Raw genomic sequence first — 21,931 nt, 5'->3', positions numbered from 1 at the left:
TCTGCCTTTGAATAGAGGAACATACTTCTTTCTGCAATCGTGTAACTTATCAACAAAGAATGTCCATGCTGCTTCAACATCCATGTTTTCTATCACATCCCACTGCACCTGTGCTAGCTCATGACGGATAGAATCATAGTTACCAGCTCTGTAATTGTATCTGAGTTGTTCCTTGGCCTCCCTGTTTTCAGAGTGTATTCTGTAGTCCCATATTATCACACAGTGATCACTTTTTCCTATTGGAGCTTCATATTTGACTTCCTCAACATTGTTTTCCTGATTAGTGAGGATGAGGTCCAGGGTAGAGGGGGCTGTACCTGCTCTGTGCCTGGTGCTGGATTTCACATGCTGGGTTAAGTAACAGTCTTGTACTATGTTGTAAAACTGAGTGGCATCAGAGTTTGGTGGTCCTGAAATTGCACCAGTGTCCCAATCAATTTCTCTGTAATTAAAGTCTCCCATAACCAGGTAGTCTGTAGCACTAATTGTTTTCATTTTCTCTAGCAACTTCAGCAGTTCTTGATTATTTTCCCGATCACTGTTTGGTGGTCTGTAGCAGATGCCCACCACTATTGTGTTCCCAGGCCTTGTGTGAATTCTACACCATGCTGCTTCTTCAAAGTTTGAATTGTTCAAAATATCACACTCGCTGACCCTTAAATGATCTGCCACAAGAAGTAGAACACCTCCACCTTTACAACCATCAGGTCGGGACTTACTGGCTGCTACTTGATAGCCTTGAATGTGAATCTCATCCTTCTGCCACACTTCTGTCAGTCCTATAATGTCTGGCTTATGAATGTCCACCCTGTTCACAAACTCTTCCATCTTGTTTCCTAAGCTATTGACATTAGAGTAGAAGCATGACAAAACTTTGTTGAGAGTCACACTACTGTTCTCTTGGGACCACCTTGTTCTGAAAGATCCTGTGTGTCTCCTTGCCTTTTCTTTTGAGTTCGTCCCTCAGTTCTTTTTGCTTTGATCTTTCTTCTGGCGACAGATCCTTGGTGATGTACCTGTTCTTGAACCCTACATCTGTTAGTCTGAACCTCTTTTTGTACAGGTCCTCTAGTTGCTCTTTGTCTTTAAGTTTCACCAAAAGCAATCTCGGTTTGTCGGATGAAGTGTCTCTTCTGCCAAGACGGACCACGTCTAGCAAATCTATATGAGTGTCGTTGCCTCGCAGGGCCCTAGACATCTCTTGGATCCTTTCCTTGTCATATTCCTTCCTTACCTCTGTCTCGCTTGACTCTGACTCTGGCAGGTTGTGAATGATCAGGTTCATGTCCCTTTTCTCGTTGCTCGTTTGAACAGCTTTCTTTATCGTGTCCGAGCTCTGTAGGATAACCTTTTTCTGTTCGCTTAGTTTTTCTACTACTTTCTTCTCCATTTCATTTATTTTTTTCTCGATCCCTTTCTCTACAGTTTTCTCATCCTTGTCTTTGCCAATTGCTTCTATGACATTCTTTTCTACCTGCTCTACTCTAGAGATCACTTGTTGCAGTGAAACCGAGACCTTGAATTTCATTCTGCATGTTTCGCACACCCAGAAGAGGTCGTGTAGGTCGATGGCTTTAAAAGCCTCAACACTTAGGCCCTGACAGCTCGGGTGGAACCAGTCATTACAGCCTTCGCATTCTATAGAATCTTGTTTCTTCCCGATAGTTTTGCCACATGGTTTCCCAGTACTTCCTCTGCACTGGAATGCCTTACCTTTCTTTGATTTCTTTTTGCTTTGCACAGTCACAAACCCCTCCTCAGCACTTTCATTCCCGCCACTTTCATGTTCGCTTTCCTGGCCTTGAGACAATTGTGACGCAGGGGTCTCACGCGATGCAAGACCCTTTACCATTTTATGTCAGTTTCAAAAATGTTCTGACACTTGAAAACTTGCATGAACAAATTTCAATGCTAAGCTAGGCCTCCAAAAGTGGGAATAAAAGGAAAAAGCAGTTATTAAATGATCTAAGCGTAGGAGCAGTTCATCAGCAGTTTATCTCTATGTGGAAACTAACCTACAATATTTCGGAAGACGCTTTTGCTTGAAACTGCCAGATTACAATTCTCTTGTAAATTGGCGAAAACAAGATTAGTAGCCAAGAAGCTAGACTAAATATTTTGGTAGCTTTTGGCTTAACTGAAATCCGCCTAGGTATCTGCCAAAATAGTCGAGTCATTTCCGCCAATCTATCATTAGTCTTGGCCGTCTTGGCCCTCAGCCCATCCCATTGCGTTGCTCATTGCGTGGGAGTGGTCTGGGTGTTTGAGAGTTGGACATTTTTCGATCAAGTGTGCTTCAACTGGTAAGACTCTATTCCTTCTTTGTAATGATTTTGCTAATTTATTTATCACCCACTGAGCTTTGTTTCCCTTTGTTGTCGAATGGTTGCCAACGCCTGAAACGCTGCTTTTGGGAAAAGGCCTGGCAGGTGTGTGCTTAGCATTGATTTGATGGTAGTCAAACCTGATTTTAAGGTTAATATGTGGTCAACCATTCTATCAGTAAAATGTTTGACCAAATGTTTGTCGTGGTCTTCAAGGCAAAAATCAATTTAAGCTAAGCATATAGGTCAGAAAGCATTTGGTTGGGCCGGTGATGCACTACTACGACGGACTGGGTGATGTGCTGTAGTTCAAGCTTTGTAGGTAGGTACAGCCCAGGTACAGCCCACCGCTAAAGTAATGTGCGGTCTTACCAATCTCAATGGATGGCTTTGACTGAAGATTTTTCAATGCAGAGTGATCAAAAAGAAGATGTCAATAAACAAAGTTGCAGCTGCAAAGTGCAAGGGTGACAATACATGTAAGCTACATTCAAAGCTTCATTGTAGTCTGGCTAATCATTCCCAAGCTTCAGAAGCAGAACATGCTCATGACTGAAACCGCACATTACTTCTGCTGTGGACTGTACCTATGTGTTCAGTAGCAAGGGTGGAGTGGGATTATGTTCTTTGGTGATGAGGTACTTTTTATTTTGTAATTTGAAAGCATCCTTCAAACTTTCTGTGGGTGCCATTTCAAAGAAATATCTATCAATAACCACTTCTACCTTTTTTAGCTGTAAAGTCATGACCTTATAACTATGGAATAAGGACCCCTAGGAACTTACGAAGTAAATTCAGCTATCAACATTCTGCTTCACAAATATTTGTTCCAATAATATGAGTTTTTTAACTATTGGCAGCCAATTTGCTTACTGCAGATTAAACTTTACTTTGCATTGTTTCTCATTCAAGTAAACCATTACCTGGTTGATATCAAAGCATTTCCATATATTTTGAATTTTCAATGAGGAATACTTGGCTTATAATTTATCAGACTTGAAATTGAACATCAACCATTTTTTTCGAGGACCGTTAAACACCTCTACTTGAAGACTGAAGTGAGACTTGCTGTAATTACCAGACTTTCCAAATAAAGTAGTTTTGGATGATGCTATTTTGTGCTTTTTCAGGGAAGTGAAAAGCACCATGCCTGGGTAAGTTTGAACTAAGTATAAGCTGCTTTGTTAACATTTCAGATAACTATCTCACCAAGATGACCAAATACCTTCAGCCAAGTTCAAGTATTAACCATTAAGCAAAATAACACAATATTTAAGCATCAGAAGGCCCTGAAATTAATACCTAACCACCCAATTTGTTGATGTCCAATGTGACCTACAATGGTGTAAAACAGCTAATATTTTGCCTAACCTTTTCCATTATTTCATTGTTCTATCTTCTCTACTAAAATACGAATACTTACTGGCATTTAGCCCTCGCCCGCACATGGGGGGGGGGGTGGTTGCCACCCCCCCCCCCCCAGGTAGTCTTTCTGCTCTGCACTCAACATTTTTAGAGCTAGAAGGCTGATTTTTCGTATAGCTGCTCCTCTATCCTTTCTTGATGTCCACTGAAAATTTCAAGTTTCTGTGATTTTTGGTTTTGGAGATATGACCTTGTTTTTCAGGTCATGTCATGACCCAAATGGCCAATTCTCAACATCTTGCGCTTGCCATGGGCCTTGTGAGCTTTTGACGCCCTGATTTCGGCCTTTTTTGCCAGTCTTACCTCCCACCTATCATGGAACATGTTGTTCGACGATGTACAGGGGTCAAGGTCAGGGTCAAGGTCAACCTAGGTCATCTAAGATAATTGCGTTTTAGGCAAGCTGAATTTACTTTTTGTGAAGTTTTTTCACTGCATATTTGGTAAAAGCTTCTCAGATCATGATTTCATGTAATATGGACCCAAAAACAATTGGTGCACACATCAGTATACACACAGACACACACAGACATACAAACACATATAATTGACCTTGACCTAACTTGACCTGAAATGACCTCAGCAGCAAAATTCTGGTTGGGTAGTGTGACAAAGAGGTTCTAGCTAGCTTGGCACCAGAAAACAGCATCGTCATCGATATTTGATAAGCAGCGCACTTGATATCCAACGGTGACCCAAAACAGCAATATTTTTTAGTTTGACCTGACCTGGAAGGTCAATGACTGACCTGAGAAGGTAAAACTGGGTATCATTGGATTCGTCTCTTCCCAAAGAATCTTTTTGGTCTTTACCGCTAAGCTCTATCTCCAACAGGAACGAAATGGCGCGGGGGGGGGGGTGGCACCCCCCCCCCCCCATGTGCGTTCTAGGATGGGAAAATGGCATGTGCGGGCGAGGGTTAACGAGGTCTTTCTGGAATGAAAACTTATAATATGGCCATTTTTGTGTAACATGTTTTGTATTATAAACAATCATCAACCCATTGCTTGCTGAGAAGGTCAGAATAGTTTTAAGCCCCCTTAAGCTTTTTATGATTTCATTAAAGTTACAGATATTCACATGACTAAGATAAGTTCCTTGTTTTTCTCTTTTGACTAGTTCGCTTGATGGGGCTTCTGGATTCCACCCATTTTCATCACCTTTAATGACCTTGACCTGACATTTGTTTGACCTTGTCACCTACCTTAACCCGCGCCCGGCTGGGGGTCCTGGATTTCCACGCCCTGCTGGGGGGGGGGGGTGTTTGAACACCCCCCCCCTTGTAACTCGGCTCCTGGGCCACGTAGCGATACGCGGAAGGCGGCGTTCGAAAGAGCGTCAAAAATAATGACGAAATCACTTCGGTCAATTTTTTGGTCAGGTCAAAGTTCAGGTCACCAGAGGTCATTGAAGGCAAAATTTCGCCGATTTCCAGGTCGAATGTCGAAAATTTCCAAGAAGCCAACGCATAACTCGGGAACCAATAGAGCTACAGCGCCGCGAAAAAGCGCATTCGATAGCCCTATTAACGCCCTTTCTGAGTAATTCTCTCAGATTTGACCTAACGTCAACGGTTTTGCCTGCAGGGGGCAAAAACTGCAAAAATAGCCGATTTTTTCGGAAACAGTTTTTCTACAATAACTTTTGACCCAAGCCCTGTTCGAGCTTACTTTTACCGGCATCGTGTTCCTCTCGTCAAGACGCATCGAATGAGCTATAACCTGACCTTGAAAGGTCAACTTGAAAATTTGACCTCAGGTCAAGGTCATGACCTGACCGGAAAGGGTCATGTTGCATATCAGTCGATCCGTATCGTCGAGCTGAACACGTCTAAGGCGTTTTCATCGCTCTAGCATGCCTCTATCAAAAGTTATTTGCAAAAAACTGTTAGATACCATTCGTGACCTAAGATGACCTCAGGGCATAAACAAGGGTCACGGATACCATTTTCATGTTCAGTGTCTAAGCCACTTGTAATTCGGTGTTTGGGAGTGTTTATAATGTCTTTCGTCCAAAAGAGGCGCAGTTCAATTTTCTCCCATTGACTTATAATGGGGAGGTCGCAAAATTGACCTGACCTTAGGTCATCGATATCAAAATTCTGAGATATACATTTTGTACATGCTATTGCTCTTAGCAATCGCTGAAAGTTTCAAAGCGATCGGTCACTCGGTGTAGCAATGACAGACATTGAAACTTTTTATGAGGTGAGGTCACTTCAAGTGACCTGGTGACCTGACCTTGAATGACCTTGGTCTGAAATTTTCACAACATGTGTAGAATTGATGTATGATAAGGTGTACCAAAAACTATTCGCGAAAAACCACAAGGGGGGGGGGGTGTTCAAACACCCCCCCCCCCCCCAGCAGGGCGCGGGCTAAGCATGGGACGCATGGGACCAACATCATTCACATGTTTGAACGTTTACAACCACAAGAAGACTGGAAACACAAGGATAATGTGCGCCGACATACGCTGAATCGCTAATCCGGCCTGACATGGTCTCAAGAAACAGGTCACAGGTCAAAGGTCATTTGGGTCAGATTCATTAAATTTCCAGGGTAGGTGTACAATTGTTTAACTTGATAGTGTTCAAACTTTCGTCGCGATAGGCCGCTTTTTGCACAAGCTGTTCGCGAAAAATCGACGAGGCCCATTCGAACCCAAGTGCGAGGGCTAGCATTCAACCTTTGAACATATTACCTGCAATATTTTCTTAGGTCAGCTCACTCAGCTATGACGCTGTATGGCAGTTTATATTCGGAAAAGGTGACATTTCATCTGGTTGACGTTTTCGACTTCGACCAGAAGCTGTTGGAATTGCAAGCAAGATAATTATCTACTGATATTTAGGAGCCATGTATGGTTCCCTCTAAGTTCAGTTAATTTAATAGTAAACGAAGCTATGTGTGATCATAATTGCCACCTATAGGTATGTAGAGGACAGATCGATTCGGCTAAAAGTCACTAAGTAATTATTTTTTTCTTTTTAGGTTGATATTTTCACTGAACTAGAATTCCATTGTTCAGAGGTAAATGGATTATGGGCTCCATATGCATTATGCACGGTACCTAAAAGTACCTTCATTTTAAATGACCCTTTATGCGTCAAGGTCACCAAAGGTTATCTGAAGCTACCTGAGGTCACCCTTTACGCTTCTTTTTTCCATGAAAAAGTCGATCATGTAATGCATCTTGACGATACGAACGGTTCGTTGGCCTGCATTGCTTTTACTTTGCAATCAAGTTCTGAAAATTATTTGCTAAAAGTTTAAAAGATACAATCATTCACCTGACGTGAGGTCATCATACCAAATGAGCTTTGAGGATCACCGTTGGATGTTTTGTGGTAACAACATGGGCTCCGCCGAATCTACTGGAACGTAGATTTTGAATTTGCTCAAGCTTCAATCATGTCGCATTGATGGGTCACCAGCACTACCTACTTAATTTCCTGAGGACAGTGCTCGTGAGTCACTTTTTATAGCTTTGCTGTTGACTTTCATTACCTCCGATCTTATGATTTACATAGGAGCCTGTTTTATATCACCCTCTTGTCTTCCTCAACGTAACTGTTTCCTTGGGCTTGCTCTCTTCCTTCCATTCCTTCCCTCCTTTTTCCATCACGGCGGGGAGTGACGGGAGGCTCACCGAAGTCTGTCCTGCTTAACACTGTCGAGACGTGCCGGCTTCCTTATCGTTGAGGTAGAGATGTGTTCGTAAAGTAATCTTGAAGATGTATGCCACATGCTGGTATGGCGTCAGTGCAGCCGACGGAGATAGGAGCCTGCCGATAACCCGCGATAGGCCTAATTGAAGGCAATCTGTTATCTTTTTGGCATTTGAACCAATTTCAGAGGGATTAAGCCCTCGTTGTTGATAGATGTTCTTTTCGGTAGGCATCATGCAGTGCACACATTCCAAGTGTTGCATCATGCTTGATCGTGGTTCCTCTGATAGGATGCGCAAGATTTATGCGTATTAGACGGTTCTGCGACACCTGAGTGAACGTTATTTCAGCGAACGACATTTGAGCGAAACATTTTCAGCGATTATCAATTTAAGCGATTGGCTTTTTCAGCGATTGTCAAGTCGGCGAATTCAATAACAGCGATTATCAACTTTAGCGAGGACCAGAATCAGCGAAACCAGATTGAGCGAATATATGGGGGTCAGTGGGAGACCAATTGAGCGATGCAGTTACAGCGAATGACCGAACGCGACGAAAGTCAATCATTTGCTACTTTTTCAGAAATTATTGCACCTCTTTACATATCATTTGAATTTTGAAGACACATATGTACATCGGACGACCAACAAGGGGTGCATGGGAGGGGAAGGAGGCGGGCAAAAGTTGAATTGAAAATGTGGAACGTGAGAGATAGGGCGACGGAAGGAATGCCAAGGACCAATAATAAACTAGAGAGATGGCACAGGGGAATCCAGTCTATGTTTCAGGGACCTCACCCAAATATCTGGAAATTCGTATGGTGCTTGGGGCAAGAACAAATTTTACAACATGGGGAACTGATCCAAATTCAAGCGGGGCAATCTCGTGAAAAAAGCACAAGCAATATTGATCTCTGAACAAACGTTTGGTCACCATTATTGACAAAGAGCGGGGGGGTGAAATTGAACCGTTGGAATTTTTGAAAAAATGTAGCATTAAATTTGGAGCTCAATGTCTGACCTTTGAACGCGCGACATCCGCCATCCAGTTCCGGATAACCATGAGAAATTCCGGAAACATTCGTACGCATACGCTCGCAAAAGAAAAAAAATCCACCGTTACAGGACGATGAAATGTTTCGCTGAATTGACAGTCGCTCAAATTGTAGTCGACGAAATAGATGTCGCTGAAACATAGCTTTCGCTAAAATTGATAATCGCTATATTTGATAATCGATGAACTTGATAATCGCTGAATTGCCATTCGCTGAAAATGGTTCGCTCAAATGACGTTCGCTCAAATGACACTCGCTAAAGTCGCTCGCACCGGTATTAGACAAGACCCGCAAGGGGAGTGCATTCTCCAACATTTTTGAACGTTGTTTGTCGATAAGAAGTGGGCTCACGCGGTGTGAATCATACTCCGTTTAATTTATGTTGAAATCGAATAGCATCGGCTGGGTTGTTTTCATTAGCTTTGTTTAGCTCGTACATAATATATATTTAATTGCCCGGTCCGAGCACTATACCAGACATTATTCGGTCGCTTTCCCAAGGGTGTTTTAAAATAATGTCCGAACGGAGTGAGGACATTATTTTATCGAAAATAGCGTCCGAACGGAGTGAGGATGCTATTTTCGAAAATTGCACGAATGAAATGAGTGCAATTTTCGCATTGAATGTGCGAGCCTGCGAGCATATTCAATGAAAACACCCTTGAGGAAAAGCGACCGTATCATGGCTGGTATAGTATTCGGACCGGGCAATTAAATTTATTATAGTAAATTTTTAGCACCGTGCACCAACGAATCTCTGAGAAAGAGTTCGCTTTTGGGCTTCGACATCAAGGAGGGGCACGGAAGGAGGGGGGGGGGGGGGCAGCAAATGGGTAAAGCTTTGGGCGTATAATACAAATTATTGCCAATGGCCTTTGACACACGATGTGCGAATAACGAAATTAATCTACCACTTGGTCTCACTATACCTATTCAAATTGTACATCACCTACCACGTCGTATTTTGCTTGAAATTCATCCCTGATTTCTCAGATATTTCCTGGTAAACATGCGAGACGCGTCTGTTACTTTTATTAGACATTCATGCTACGAAGTAATTGCGAGTGAGGAGTAGGCGTTGCGGAGACATGCTTTGTCTTCATTAGTGGGAAAATGTCGTTGCGTTCTCTCCTCTTTCCTATATTTTGACATCCAATATCCATGAAGGTATGATAGCAAGCGTCGATCTTACTACGAACACTGCTCCTGGCAGTGCTGTTCTTCCCATTTTGTAAGGGTCAGCTTCAATGGCTCTTTTCACTGGCTCTTGAGAACTACATGTGCCTCGAAATCTGCCTTCTAAATTTATGCGTAGCCTGCTAATCCATCTCTTTGAAATGAATACGATAAGTCATCACATTAAGGCTGTGTTCTTGCCAATATTCACTTGTCCACCTGTTTCGCAATTTACTTTATTCCAAGCTACAAGCTTCCTATTCAATATTCAAGCGATTCAAGCTTCCTAATTCAGTATACCCTGACAAGCTTCCATCTGGCTTCCATGACCGGATTTTTATTGAGGTTTCAGTCACCGAACGTCACCGAACGCATTGTTCAACAGGGAGCTTTTGAAGATAAGAAAACTGCCGTATAATGAAATTAACCGCCGTGTTTTTATGCATCGGTTTTGATAGGCATTTCCGAATCTTGCCGTCGACTGAAATTAACCGTCTCTCGGGCTTCTGACTTTCAGCAGGCCACCTTTATACAAAAATTTAACTGAACTTTTTTAACATGCGTCGGTGGCAAAAATGTACTATAATGTTATTTGTATGCGTTTGCAGTATATTTGAATCGTATGCTCACAATACCCGTGATATCTAGCGTTATCAATTGCTTTGCTGTGCCGATCTGATTCCTAGCGTTGCTATGGGCATTGCAAACACGAAATTATTCCTGCTGGTGGAGTGTGCAAAATCGAACTCGAGAAGCTCGACCCAGATTCCAGGTGGCAATGTCGACCCGCACTTCGACATTGCCACTTGGGCACTCGCGGCACTTCCTCCCCACCCCTGTTCCCAGGCACGTAGCCAGGATTTTGCTCAGGGAGGAGCCACGGGTCCCGGCCTAGTGTCGTACCCCCTCCAAAAAGGAAAACTCCTCGGATTTGGCCCACTATTTTTCGGGGTGTGGTGCAGCTGTTGCTTTATTTTTTTATAATATTTTATTTTATTTTTTGCCTTCAGGGGGACCATGGCCCCCGTGCCCCCCCCCCCCTTGGCTACGTCCCTGCCTGTTCCTAATCTAACATCACCTAATAACACCGTGCTCAGTTACCATGGTAAAGGTACAAATATAACAGAATGGTGATGGCCTGAATTTAGCGCGCGTTGGCAGTTCCGAGATAACCAAACATCAAAATTCCCCGACGATAGCCGATGTTATTGAGTCTAATTGTCATGCCATGATGTTTCTCGATTCTAACTCCAGTCCGGAACTTTGACCAAGACGATAAACTCCGACTATCCTACCTGTAAATTGGAGACCTCCAAGCTAGCACATCATCTTCATTCCAGCTCAACGACGATCCTCCAGTCCGTTTTCGATTTTGATGGTTGTCTTGTGGCACTGCGAATTTCGGCCAACACCGTCGCACACCGCAACACTTCCAGCGACACGGCCTACACCTCGCAATTGTCGGCCCAACACTGCCCCACCCTTGTCTCTGAGCGACCACGGAGCACTGAAGACTGCTGCAGCGGCCGAGAACTGAGATACGCCGGCGCCGGCCCGATAGGGGCCGCTATCGACCGACGGGCACCAACCCGCGGCGCCGGTGCTGATATCTTGAGGCCCCGTCACCGGCTGTGTGTGGGACACCGCCGCCGCGCCCTGAGCTCCCGACTGGGGAGTGGGTGGCTATCGCACTTCGCGCCGCGCAGCCTCGGCGCCTGGCCACTGCCGAGTGCCGACTGAAGTTTCGCCCTCTATCGGATATGACATCCGCTGTCCACGCGTTTTTCCGCCGGGGGTCTGGACGTTGGTTGTCAGCCTGGGCTGGCTGGCTGTCGGGGTGGTTCTCATTTCGGCCGTATGGGGGCGCTGGGTGGTGTTGGTTGCCCTCCCGATGTTGTTCCGTTGGTACGCCTCTGGCTGAGCCGACATCTGCAAATAAAACTCAGCGGGACACGTAACATCGTGAAGCTGAAAGTACTGAAAAACTGTCAAGCGTCATTCATTGGCCTCTCTTATCTAGCCGCGGTAGACATCTTGTGGTACTTTTGAATCACTATCTCTCCGCTCTACGACGCCTCTGCTCCGTGGCTTGGACCGCCGAGACCCGACCACTGCCATCTGGTGGGGCTTATGTTGAAGTCTGATTCAGTTGTGACGACGACTGAGTGGAAGGTTGACTTGGTTATCTTAAAACGCAGCGGAGATTAGTGACTGTGAGTGGAGGATATAAATCGTGTGGTATGAGAAAAGTGGTGGTGTTTGGTGGTATGCTACTGAAGACCGAGCGCTGTGCCTGAGGAAAAAGGACTTACAAAGACTGCGTCCTAACTGAACTGCAAAGCACTCCAAAGTGAATCACTGGCGAGATCCAGAAGTGTTGTCCTCGTCTGTGATTAAACTGTCAGATCAGCCCAACAGCTTTGCCGAAGCACTTCATTCGGATTTTTCCTTCCCTGCCACTCTGCACAAGAATCGAGAGGACTAGGTAGACGTAAGTCGCCTCCATTCGCTACTGCCGATCTCCCGCCGACGCTTATCGCCATCGACGTCTGTCGTCATCTTCTGTCATCATCGCCCGTCGTCATGGCCGTGCCGCGTCTCTCAATGAACGACAGCGACCTGTACCAGCGGAGACAGCACCACCATCCTCAGCCGCCTCTGCCACCCGTTCCCACCAAAATCACCGACCCAGACGACGAGATAGGTGACTACGCTCACGTGGAGCCTCCTCAACATACCGTCACCACCACCCGGTTCAGCGACTACAGCCGCACGGCGGGCCTGCCGCCTGCGGGGCCGCGATCATCCGCCTCTGCAGCAGCCAGGAAGTACGACCCACGCCCCTGACGTGGCGGGGCAGCTGGGGAAGCGTTAGGTCATGCTGGGGATGGGATGGGCTTGAAGGCTTCAGAGTTCAGTAGTTGTAGCTCGGTGGAGGTGAAGTTTGTGCTGGTCCCAGCCGTTTGATGGAGTGATCTTGAAGCGGTGGGAATATTGGCGATCGGACTGTCGCTATTTTACGAACATCAACCTTTTAGAATACGCTATTCAAATTATTGTACAAAAATGGCTAAGATTTTGCCCCTAAGTCGGTATGGACTATGGACACGAACATTTTGATCTGAGGCCTTTATTTGGTCGATGCACTCAAAAGTGCCTGGCGATACGAGTTGTATCTCTCTTTGTACGTTTTTTTTTATTCATTTTACGCGTTGTCGCTCAAAGTAATTACGTCACAAAGAAAAATGTTTTCGGACAATGTTATCTGTCAATCATTTGGTAGGGAGATAAAAAACAGTGAATGTTGGGCATGAAACCGCACGTCCTCACTCGTGCTCTGACCGTTTGTTGCTCGCTCCTCAGGAAAACCATGCCGCTGGGGGAGGCTGTCTGCAAACGGTGCGAGCTCGGCTTCGAGCCCACCGAGCAGATCGTCAACTCGGCCGGCGAGCTGTGGCACCCGGACTGTTTCGTGTGCGCCCAGTGCTTCCAGCCCTTCCCCGAGGGCATATTCTACGAGTTCGAGGGCCGCAAGTACTGCGAGCATGACTTCCAGGTGCTCTTTGCGCCCTGCTGCCAGCAGTGCAGTGAGTAATAAGTATTGCCCGCAGTGGCGCGGGAACTTCTTCCAGACTGGGGGGGGGGGGGGGGGCTGAACCATAATAGAGATCAACCTAGGGTACCCCAAATCTAGTTTTCTCACCGGTTTTAGACCACTTATTTTTCAGACTTTGGCCTTTTCAACAAAAAAAAAAACGAAAAAAATGCAAAAAAGTGAGACATTCCGTCTCAGCTAAACTACCGTTTTGGCAATCTGGATTAAAGGTTTTAATCTGCCAAATGAGTTGCCGAGCCAGTTATCGGAGTTACATGAGCAAGTAAATGCGTATCAGGAACGGATTCTCCTATCCGCTCACCATTGTAGTCCGTTTGTAATGCGTATTAACTCTGCTCATGTAACCCCGAGCAATGAAAGAGGTGGATTTTTCACTCACATGCTTTCTTCCATTGTGACCCACAACCCCTAATTTGGGGAGGACAAGCTGCCCAACGGTTCCTGGCCTCATAAAAAGTTGTGGGGCACCGCCCCCCACGGCTGCAGAATTGTGGGGGCAAGCTTCCCCCACTGCCCCCTCCCCCGGTTCCCGCGCCTATGCATGAATCTATTGAATTATGTTGGTAGATTTCCGATATCGATTCCTCCAGCTGGGGGAGGGGGGAAGGGGCTCAAATACATTACGAGCCCCCAGCCGAAAAGCTGGGGGGGGGGGGCTCAGCCCCCGCTAGCCCGCCCCCCCCCCCCCCGGTTCCCGCGCCACTGATTGCCCGACAGGGACTCGGCTATGTTTGTTGTTAGAGTACCGACTAGCAAAGCTTCTGCCATAACCACGAGCGTGTGCCATTGGTGTCGGCATTACACTTTGATGTCTTCAGCGTCACCAGTTTGCTCTGCGTGCGTTTAGTTTTCATTCAGAGCTGTCACAAGATGAGTTTTTGCTATCACTCTCGGTACACATTCCGCTTTTTGTCTTTGACATTTGACACGTTTAAACATCCGCGCAAACTTGCACTCAATAGTGTAACTCCGCTCTGACCTCAGTCGCCAGATATTTTTTTTTTTTTCGTACGTAAATATTTGTCTGCTATCACTAACCATCAGAACCAGAAGTTGGCACCTAGGGGTCCTAGCTTCTTTCACAAAACCACGCTTTGCCTAACGATAGCGACTCATGATTCTGGTTGTCCGTTGTGACTAGTTTTGATCACGCGCTATGCATCGTTCATCGCTTTACCCATCGACTTCACAGACGAATTTATCATCGGCCGCGTCATCAAGGCCATGAACGGTAGCTGGCACCCGGCCTGTTTCCGTTGCAACATGTGCGGCAAGGAGCTGGCCGACCTGGGCTTCATCAAGCACGGCAACCAGGCTCTGTGCCACGACTGCAACGCCCGCATCCGACTGCAGGGCACCGGCAGATACATGTGCCACAAGTGCCAGTGAGTGGGGGACAGGGATTCAGGGGGATGCTCGTACATGTGCCATAAGTGCCAGTGAGTTGGGGGACGGGGAGAGATTCGTGTCGGGTTAACTCACGTCAGGGCTATCTGATTGGGATTTCTGTAGTCATTGATGATTTTCACGCCATTAATATTCCATTAGACATTCCGTTCGTTTATAACTTCCCCTGTGTTCAATTGTCATTTTCTTGTTTTATATTAAACATTTCGCATATTAACAAATGGACCTTAATGGACGGCAACCGTCATGCTGCATTTTAATCGGCTTTATAGATAACCCCACAAAGCAGGTTACCTAGTTACCACTACTCTCCGTAACTATCTGCACATTACACAGTGTAGTCGCTGCGTCTCTCCACCTAACCACACAGCTTCACCTAACCACCTCTTGACGAAATTTGCAGCGGCGTGATCGACGGCGAGCCCCTGCGGTTCCGTGGTGAGCTCTACCACCCGTACCACTTCAACTGTAAGGCGTGCGGCATCGAGCTGGACTCGCGTGCCAGGGAGGTCAAGTCGCGCGCCGGGTACACCTCGGTCGAGCTGGTGAGTGGGAGGGAGAGAGGAGGGAGCCGGGGCTGTCAGCAGAAAATATGTGAGAAGGTATGGCCGATCCTGTATGCCGAGGATTGGGAAGTATGATGTTACTCACATGTTATTCCCAATATTTTTTTTCGATGTTCAACAGTAGATAAGCAGAAAATCTTTTCATTTTATGCAGTATGCACTGCCTGAGATTACAATAATCGTGATTTGGTTTTCTTGGAAGCAGTTCACGTTTTGGCAATGTAATGTGACGTGGCTGGTGACTATCCCAAAGTTCCAATTATTTATTGATCGCTGTGTACTCTATCGTCCACCTCACCACTATTGTGTCATCCGTTGTCAGAACGAGCTGTACTGTTTGCGCTGCCACGACAAGATGGGTATCCCCATCTGCGGCGCCTGCCACCGTCCCATTGAGGAGCGCGTCGTCACCGCACTTGGGAAGAACTGGCACGTCGAGGTCAGTCAGCATTCCGCGCTCATCACCTGGGTGTGGGTCACCTGGTAGATAAAGTACTATTATACCACACACTACTGATAAAACACTTAATGCAAAGTGTTATTTGATGTCAATTTGTTTGTACATATGTCCTCTCGATGCATCTTTATCTTGGTGCTGCAATATGTTTTATTGTTAAATGTTAATGCTCAGTGTTATTTACGAATGACTAGGTTTGCAGGTACCATGTTACATGCCTCAGCCAGCTATCTTTGTAAGTCAGGTGACCTGACTTCCACCATCTCCCCTTCGGCAGCATTTCGTTTGCGCCAAGTGTGAGAAGCCGTTCCTGGGGCACCGCCACTACGAGAAGAAGGGCCAGGCCTACTGCCGTACCGACTACCACATGCTCTTCGGCAACATCTGCTTCGTCTGCAACTACGTCGTTGAGGACGAAGGTAGGGTTGGACAACAGAAAACTTCACTTTGAACTAATTTGAATTAATTTTAATTATTGACCTTCGCAGATGACCCCGAAACCTCAACTTTTCATCGTCATGAATGCTTCTATGCATGTTTGATAGTCCTATCATTACTATCGTACATCTCACGGGCACCATCAAACTGTCCGATATCATCATCGACTGGCGTTAGTTGGCATGTGCCTGATCATTAACTACTGTCCACCCGATCAGTTTGTTGTCCATTGACTTCTCTACCTTCACGTTCGCAGTTGTCCGCTCGCTGAACAAGGCCTGGTGCCCGCACCACTTTGCCTGTAGCCTGTGCGACCAGCCGCTGACGCGGAAGTCCAAGTTCTTCGAGATGGACATGAAACCGGTATGTGGTACCACTGATCCGAACAGATGAATACCTTTGCTGAAATGTTGTGCATCCTGCTATGAACGTTTTATTACGACAGTTTCGAGCGCGTGTCAGGATCGTTGATTTCCCCTTCATCATTTTGAAAGGATACTTCATAAAATATTTGCCACATTTCAAGTGATAACATTATCATTTGGCCCGATATTTGTACATCAGACTATTTGAATTCCATGTGAGGACTTAATCGAAACAAGCCATCGCATAACTACTCACGTAATTGTCTACTCTGAACCTCAAGCCCCCGAAACACCACGTTTGTGCTCCTCTGACATTTTCTCACCCGACTTCAGGTGTGCAAGAAGTGTTACGAGAAGCTGCCGCACGAGCTGCGCCGCCGCCTGAAGCGGCTCCATGAGAACGAGGTGAGGCGTGACGACCTGTAGGCAGTGCTCGTGGTGGAGCCGGGCCGCTAACCCGCTACCAGAGACCGCTAACCGCCGCCAAAGCCCCGCTAACGTGCTACTGATGGCCACTAACCCGCTGAAGAGGCCACTACATATAGCCTCTGGCGTTGGTCGGCTTGGAATTAACTCATTCACAAACCAATATCGGTGCTTAATGCTGTACGAACGCTGCAGGCTAGCGTGCCTTTGAAGAACCCGCTTTGGCGTCGGCTTCTAACCGAGAGCGTCTAACAGTGGTGACCGTCCGGGAGCAGACTGTATAACGTATGTGTCGGAGTTGTGTTGTCCTGTTCTAACACTGTAAACCGTGGTTTGTGGGTTTACGTGTTCCTACTTACCCGGGATCTGCTACTTACACTGTGAATACGCTTCCCGTTGTTCTGTCCAAAACCGCAAACTATCTCCTAACTGGTAATGGTACCAGCAAAGTACTAAGATCTCACGGCAAGCCGCCACGTCGCCGTATCTTACGTTCGTTGACTAACATCGGAGTCCGTCGCACCGACAGGTGCTCCTAACGCAAGCCTTATGAGGTGCTAACGTTACATGAGATGTGCAAACGTTTGGGCCTGTTTTAAGAACACGTCTAATTGACAGGGTTGAAAAGTGAGAGGTTTAAAAAGTTGTTGAAAAGACAATCGTCGACTTGACACCATTTTACAGTCAAAATACATCTTGATTTTAAATTTATTTGGGTAAATTACTCGGAATTATCCCCAGCTTCTCAGTCTCACCAATATGGTTTGCTAGAGATGCTATTAGAACAGTGTTTATGTCGGGACGCTGGATATTTGGCCTGATATTTGGCCTGTTAAAACGTCTGTTGAAGCTTGTCAACGTTAGCCTCTCTGTTCTCACCAAGTAGACCGGTTAGGGCCTTTACTATTATAGACTGCTGTGAATATTGCTTGTAATAATCGGGAGGTAGACAGAACACTTGCAGTGCAGCGAAGAGGCTTTTGCCAAAGACGTCTATTTTATTAGCATTGTTGTGTGTTAGTTGCAATTGATAGAATTGGGAATTTTGCTGTGCGTTCCTGTAGCCAAAGAAGTGGTTTTCTGTAGGCGGACTTGCCCACTAGAAACTTATGACGCTTTTGCATAGTCTAGTGCCTTTGATAATACCTTTGCTAGATATAGCGGATGTAATCAAAATGTAAATGTGGTGCTTTTAGACCAGCCTTTGTCACACTCTGTATAGGCTTACTGCGGCGGGTGTCTGTCTAATGTAACTGTAAATGCTTCCGTTCTGGGTGCTTCCTGTGTTGATGTCCTTGAACATGGTGTATGTTGTTTACATAAAACATCTGCAGCTTCTTCAACTGTGTGAATATAACGAAGGCTTGATAATTATTTCGTTATAATTTTTAAATAGTGCTGCTCTGAACGGCCCAGGTATGTATTGCTCTTGATGTGAAAAGTCATGTCGCCGACATGTGCTTAGCTTCAATGTCTGATGCATCTTTGGCTTTCAGGAGCTGCGCATTTATGAAGATTAATGTGGTATGTGCCACTCAGGGGTGTGTTGTTTCCCCAACAGTCTAGTGGTCGCCACAGTCTAGCCCAGTCACAGATAATGTGTGATCAGCTCATACCTTTTTCCCCTAGGATATTTTTAGACCCATCCTCGCATTCAGTTGAACTTCAAGCTTGGCTTTGGCTCGCTTTGACCCATGAGTGCTTCATGCGGTAATCTCTAGAGCCTCCCTTCCGCTAGCTCCTTGGTTTTCCATTTTCCCCAGCCCGCCCAGCTCCGGGCGCTGCTATACACTTAGCTACCCCGCCCCCCGCCTCGCCACCTCCCCTGTACCGTATATGACCGGTGTAAGTCTGACGCTGGGTCGCCTCTCTGCCAGGCGCCGGGAATGGTCACCGCTGAGTTCACCGAGAACGAGTAGTAAGGCTCAGTTTCACATATATCGCCGCCGAATAACCGACTTACCGGCTAATGTCGTTAGAGTCGTTACTCATCTACTCAGCAACTGCCGTTCATGAAAAAAACGCATTTGAAGTAAAGCAAAATGAGAAATGTAGCATGCGCTAGGTATTAAAATACGACAGATATGAAAAGGAACTCCGGCCGCTGTGATACGGCAGTTGCTGAGCCATAACGAAGTACTTTGCGGTGAAGGTATACTCACGATTGGTGAGAGGTTACTTAGGACACTACCGACTGTGTCAGTTTTTATTGGTCCAGACAAAACTCTTTCATGATTAACATGGTAATGCAGCCACGGTTTTCATTGTCTCGCTATTTTCAGTCCAACTAATGAAATGTTTCCAGGTAGCTCTGCTAACCGCGTGTACATATGCCGTGACTTATGCAAAGTTTTACAATTTATCGACATTATTCAATTTTGGTAGGTACGGTCTTTTTAGCAGGTGGCGGTTCATATCTGTCCATGTTCTAACACATGCGTGAAGTTTGTGAACGTGTTAAGTTATCTTCGTTTTGGTACGAATCAAGTCGTATTGGAACTTTCTCTTACTCGTATCGTATTAGAACTTCATGTTTAAGCTGATATAGTCTGAATGTCTGAAGGTTCCTTGCATTGCTGGGTAAATCTGCCAGCATCCCTACCGACGGTAAGTGCTTCCGTTGGGTGCTGGTGCATGACGTCGTTCCGTCCGTCAGACGTGGATCCTGCTTATATTGGTTGTGGCTTATCTGACCTAATCACTTTGCAGGCTTAACCCTATTAGTGGCAGGGGGGGGGGGTTGTTTTTATCCACCCCTCAGGTTTTTCGGGAATATCTCCAAAACCGCTGAAGCTACGATGCTGAAATTTTCTGACTTTTCCTAAAACTAAATTGGGCACATTCCCTGAAAATTTCAAGTTCATAACTTTACCAGGGGCGGCTCCAGAGCACTGGGAATTGGGGGGTCCTATTCGTGAAGCGAGTCATTTGGGCGAAGATCACGATGCTGCACCAGTTTTACGAACAGTGAATGAAAGGTATCATGTGATAACATATACAGCTATTGTGCATCCTCTTTTGACACGTTTTTGCTATAATAGGCGGATCCAGGCGTCCAAAAAGGGGGGTTATGTTTTACCTCCCAACATAGGTGCCCTGACACCGCCTATGCATGACCAATACAATTGTAGTCGTTCTCTCATAAGAAAATTGTAACATAACAAGACCATTACCACCATTTTTAGAAACAGTACGAACAAAAACCTTATTTACTATACTTTTTGTGTACCCCCAATCTCAATGATCTGTATCCGCCTATGATTTTTGAAAATGCATATTTTTGGGATCCATGTGAATTTCTGGTTCATTCTCTATCGATCGGCAAAAGTTGCGTTAAGATTGGTTCAGAAACCTGGCCGTGATAAACAGTCTAAAATGTATCTGCAATTTGCCCGTTTTTACCCCCCTCTACCCCCCCCCCCTATTGACATTTTTTAATTTTTATTTTTTAGAAATGTAGATCACGTTGAGCGAAATCGAATGCCGTTTGAATTTTGAAAATCGGCCCGTTAGATCTCGAGATATCAAGGGGGGGTCGTAAACAGCCCCCCCCCCCTGCCACTAATAGGGGGTAGCCAGGAGCCTGCCACTAATAGGGTTAATGAAAGAAGGTTGTTTGGTCTTAATCAGTGGAGTTTCTAGTTTTTCAAGTTCTCGTACATCATTGAATTTGTGTCAGTGATCGAACTAGTAATCGAGTAACTGATCTGTCATAGATCGGGTGGGCCGCCTCACAGACCCCATGCCCTGTTACTGTTCTATTGACCTGTCGCGCGTTTCTGCGCGCCGTCGCCGCCTTACAGAGAGAGATGAGCCTGGGGGCGGAGTAGCGGGACGACCCGAGTCCCAGGCGACCATCGCTGGGTTCCAGTAGACCATCGCTGGACGGCGTAGAACACCCCACCGGCTACCAACGGCTGCTCCGGCTAGCCGTGTACTGCACTGGCTTCTGGTGTACTGCACTGGTCGCTGGTGTACTGCACTGGATACTGGTGCATTGCACTGGTCACCGGCCCACCGCACTGGATACTGGTGCACTGCACTGGCTGTTCATGCATGCACTAGCTACTGGTGCACTGTGCTGGCTACTGGTGTACTGCACTGGTTACTGGCGCACTGCACTAGCTACTGGTTACTGGCGCACTGCACTGCCTACCCGTGTACCGCACCGCTCGCCGTTGCGCTGCACTGGTCTTCCGCACTCCCTGCCGACTGTCTCGGCGCCCTCTGCTGGCGGTGCCTTCTCTCCAAACCGACAGAGTTCAGCGAGACAGCGGTACCTACCCACCGCCTCCAGATAAATCCCAGACAGACGCTCACTAGAACTGCCACTACCGACTCTGAAAATAGGCCTAGAAAGCCTTGCTTGACTTTTTTCGTTTGTATTTACTCTTCATCTCATTACGCAGTTGTGTTTCTACGTAATTGACTCATTCAAACCGCGAAAAAGGTGCTTTTAGAACGAACACGCAGGCTTTCTTATCTACGAATCCACGGGGATGTGGCTATAAAAACGTAACTTAATCGCATGAGTTTAATGTGGTTTTACTGAAACTCGAGTCACTTACGTTGCCAGTGTTTGTGTTGAAACTGACTGTATATTTAAGGTAGAATCCTGATCGGTATTAGTCGTTGATAGAGCGAGATCAGGCTAGCTCGCTACCATCCTTAGTGCACTAGCATATTCACAACGCATGCGCATCTGCGATTCTATACATCCCGCCAGTGGCCTTTCACTGGTATGTGTGCTTGTGCGTCTGACCAAAGGAGCTTTTAGATGTTCTTACCTCGGAGATTAGCTGATAGTGAACTGACACCCAGCGCGGCTGTTGCGTGCCTTAGGTGGTCGAATGTGCGAGAGGTTCTTTACAAGGCCGTACGAGGATTCTATCACTCGTTTATGACGGAGTTTACAGTCCGTCATCGGCTGGGAGCTGAAAAAGTGTGCGCCGTTCGTCACCATCCGATAACTGGTGTTTGATATCAATATAATTATTTGCTAACACA

At 46.1% G+C, this 21,931-nt stretch overlaps 2 protein-coding genes across 13 annotated transcripts in view; one reads left to right on the top strand and one right to left on the bottom strand.

Moving 5' to 3' along the window:
* The window catches only part of LOC122377830 (protein Mo25-like), a 22,992-nt gene extending 11,578 nt beyond the window's left edge, over positions 1-11,414 (bottom strand). Inside the window, exon 1 of one of the 4 annotated variants that reach the window (XM_043358302.1) lies at positions 10,945-11,414. The gene's annotated coding sequence lies outside the window, so the exon portion shown is untranslated. Of the gene's footprint in view, positions 1-1,713; positions 2,231-10,944 lie in introns of those variants that run through there. The other 3 variants (XM_043358298.1, XM_043358299.1, XM_043358303.1) reach the window with 3 other exon arrangements.
* Positions 2,038-21,931, top strand: LOC122377829 (LIM and senescent cell antigen-like-containing domain protein 1). 9 transcript variants are annotated; one of them, XM_043358290.1, is made up of 11 exons: positions 2,038-2,303; positions 3,455-3,478; positions 13,013-13,236; positions 14,458-14,650; positions 15,076-15,217; positions 15,561-15,677; positions 15,973-16,114; positions 16,390-16,496; positions 16,832-16,903; positions 18,802-18,842; positions 20,728-21,931. In XM_043358290.1, coding segments are annotated over exons 2-11 (1,047 nt in total). In that variant the 5' UTR covers positions 2,038-2,303; positions 3,455-3,470; the 3' UTR covers positions 20,729-21,931. The 9 variants fall into 9 exon arrangements, with proteins under 9 accessions (XP_043214225.1, XP_043214231.1, XP_043214227.1 ...); XM_043358292.1 differs by lacking the exon at positions 18,802-18,842 and having other exon boundaries at positions 2,229-2,303; XM_043358291.1 differs by lacking the exon at positions 3,455-3,478 and having other exon boundaries at positions 2,233-2,303.

This window comes from Amphibalanus amphitrite, unplaced genomic scaffold (assembly GCF_019059575.1).
Source record: "Amphibalanus amphitrite isolate SeventyFive unplaced genomic scaffold, NRLGWU_Aamphi_draft 000051F_arrow, whole genome shotgun sequence".
Classification (NCBI taxonomy): domain Eukaryota; kingdom Metazoa; phylum Arthropoda; class Thecostraca; order Balanomorpha; family Balanidae; genus Amphibalanus; species Amphibalanus amphitrite.
This window is presented reverse-complemented; position numbering and strand designations above follow the sequence as displayed.